We start from the raw sequence: 2287 nt of genomic DNA, 5'->3' as shown, positions 1-2287 counted from the left end.
GTCCCAACACCAACCCCTGAGGAACGCCATGAAGATTACTGAGAGTGGACTTGCCATGCCATCAGCCAGATCTCTCAGCGCTCGCGGGTACATCCCGTCTGTGCCCATGCGCTTCTGTGGGTCCAGTTTTCCTTCAGTATTCCCTGACCTGATCCTCTTCCATGCAGGTCACCTCTGCCTTGCTCCAGCCTTTCCCCGGCCTCTGTCACCTGTGATCCCTGACAGCTTGTTGGGCCAGTAGGGACGGAGGTGAAGGCGACCTTGAGTGCCTCAGCCTCTCCCAGGTCCCACGCCTCGTTCAGCAGCGGGCTCCTGTTTCCCTTTGCTGTCCCTTTGGTCACCTGGGTGCCCACAGAAACCCTTCTTGTTGCCTTGGATATCCCTGGACATCCCAGTTCCAGTTGGGCTTTGGCTTTCCAAACCTCATCCCTGGCTGCTCGGGCAATGTCTCGCTCCTCCACCCAGGATCCCTGTCCCTGCTCCAGCCTCTGCCTCCTTCCTTTCTGTGCCTGGGTTTGCCCAGGAGCTCCTCTTCACCCAGGCAGCCTCCTGGCTTTTTTGCCCGACTGCCCACTCGTTGGGATGGAGCGTTGGGGAGCTTGGGGGAGGTGATCCGTGAAGATCAAGCAGCTTTCTTGGGCCCCTCTTCCCTCTGATCCCAGGGGACTCCTCCAAGCAGACTTTTGAAGAGGCCAACATCTGCTCTCCTGAAGCCCAGGTCTGGGAGTCCCTGCCTCCCTTCCCTCACCATCCTGAATTCCACCGTCTCATGGTCTCTGCAGCCCAGGCTGCCTTTGACCTCCATATCCCCGATGAGCTCCTTGTTGGTGAAGATGAGTTCCAGCAGAGCTCCTCTCCTCGTTGGCTCCTCTGTCACTTGGAGGAGGACGTTGTCATCGATGCATATAGGAGCCTACTGGGCTGCTCGGGTCGTGCTGTGTTGTCCCCCCAGCAGGTCTCTCTGAAGTCCCACTTGAGGATGGGGTTCCTGTGAGCATGAGGCTGTTCCTACCTGTTTTCTGAGGGCCTCACCCCCTCCTCCCTGGTCAATCCCTTTGCTTTCCTTTCAGCGCAGGTATGGGTGGGCACTGAGGGGAGTTGGGTACCAGCATCCCAGCCACCACCTCTTGCACTGGGTGCCTGGTGCTGTGAGCAGGCTGTGAGCCCCTACCTGACCCCCTTCCCTCCCCTCCCCGGTTCCTCTCTGCAGCTCGGCGAGGGTCTCGGTGCCAAAGAGACACCCCAGCAGCGGTACCAGCGGCTGCAGCACGAGGTGCAGGAGCTGGTTAGGGAGGTGGAACAGATCCAGGTGAGCATCACCCCTCCTGTGGGGACTGGTGGGGAAGGTATCGCAGGAGGGGTGACACAGCCACCTTTCCTCGCCCCCCCCAGAGCACAGTGAAGGAGTCAGCAGCGGAGGAGGAGCTGACGCCCATGGCTTTGGTCAGGCAGGTCGAGGGCCTGAAGCAGCAGTTGATCTCCAGCCACCTGGAGAAGCTGCTTGGCCCCGCTGCAGCCATAGACTTTGCAGACCCTGACGGCGCCCTGGCCAAGTGAGTGGGGTAGCGGGGCGCTGGGAACGGGGGGGAGGATGCCAGTGTCCCCACAGGGCAGTGCCAGGGCCCTGTGCCCACCTTGTCCCCCTGCCCAGGCGCCTGCTGCAGCAACTGGAGGTGGCGAAGTGCGGCAAGGCAGCGGTGGGGAAGAGCGCTGCCAAAGCTCCAGCACCCACCGCAGACAGCATCACCTTTGAGCTGTTCTGGAGGCCGGAGCAGGCCCAGTTTGCCCAGACTGCCAAGGTGAGTGTGGGGAGGTGGGGGGTACACTGTGCCTGACCCCAAAATGGGGTGTCCTGCCATCTCAGCCCCTCATCTCCCTCCAGATTGCGGAACTGGAGAAGCGGCTGGCACAGTTGGAGGTGATGGTGCGGAGCCCGACAGCCAGGTGAGGGGCCGGGGGCTGCTCCCCTGCCGCTTTCCTGCCACCCCGTCCTGCCCCACTGATGCCATTTCCTTCCCCACAGAACCCGCTGTTGGTCGGGCTGAAGGGCACCAGCCTCGTGGTGAGTCAGGCAGGGGATGGGAGGCACGCAGGGTCCCATTCCCCTCGACCCCGTGCCCATAGCACTTGTGGGGGGCAATCCCAGGGTGCTGCCATGTCCCCCCTCACCCTGCTCTCCGTCCCCAGGAGACCGTGCAGGTCCTGCAGGCCAAGGTCAACATCCTGGACGTGGCCGTGCTGGACCAAGTAGAGGCCCGGCTGCAGGTGATGAACCAGGGGACATGGA

The 2287-nt window shown here is 62.2% G+C and overlaps 1 protein-coding gene across 1 annotated transcript; it reads left to right on the top strand.

The window, feature by feature from the left end:
- Positions 1-662: 662 nt before the first annotated feature.
- DCTN2 (dynactin 2 (p50)) lies at positions 663-2265 on the top strand (the record flags this gene model as incomplete). Its single annotated transcript, XM_009703189.1, is given in 9 exon segments — positions 663-929; positions 1071-1075; positions 1211-1309; positions 1393-1553; positions 1652-1799; positions 1883-1925; positions 1928-1944; positions 2024-2062; positions 2188-2265. Coding segments are annotated over 9 exon segments (857 nt in total), but the record flags the coding sequence as incomplete, so codon positions are not given.
- Positions 2266-2287: the final 22 nt, after the last annotated feature.

The sequence above is a fragment of the Cariama cristata genome, unplaced genomic scaffold (assembly GCF_000690535.1).
Source record: "Cariama cristata isolate BGI_N322 unplaced genomic scaffold, ASM69053v1 scaffold37836, whole genome shotgun sequence".
NCBI lineage: Eukaryota > Metazoa > Chordata > Aves > Cariamiformes > Cariamidae > Cariama > Cariama cristata.
The sequence above is the reverse complement of the archived record's forward strand: the minus strand, read 5'-3'. Positions and strand labels throughout refer to the sequence as shown.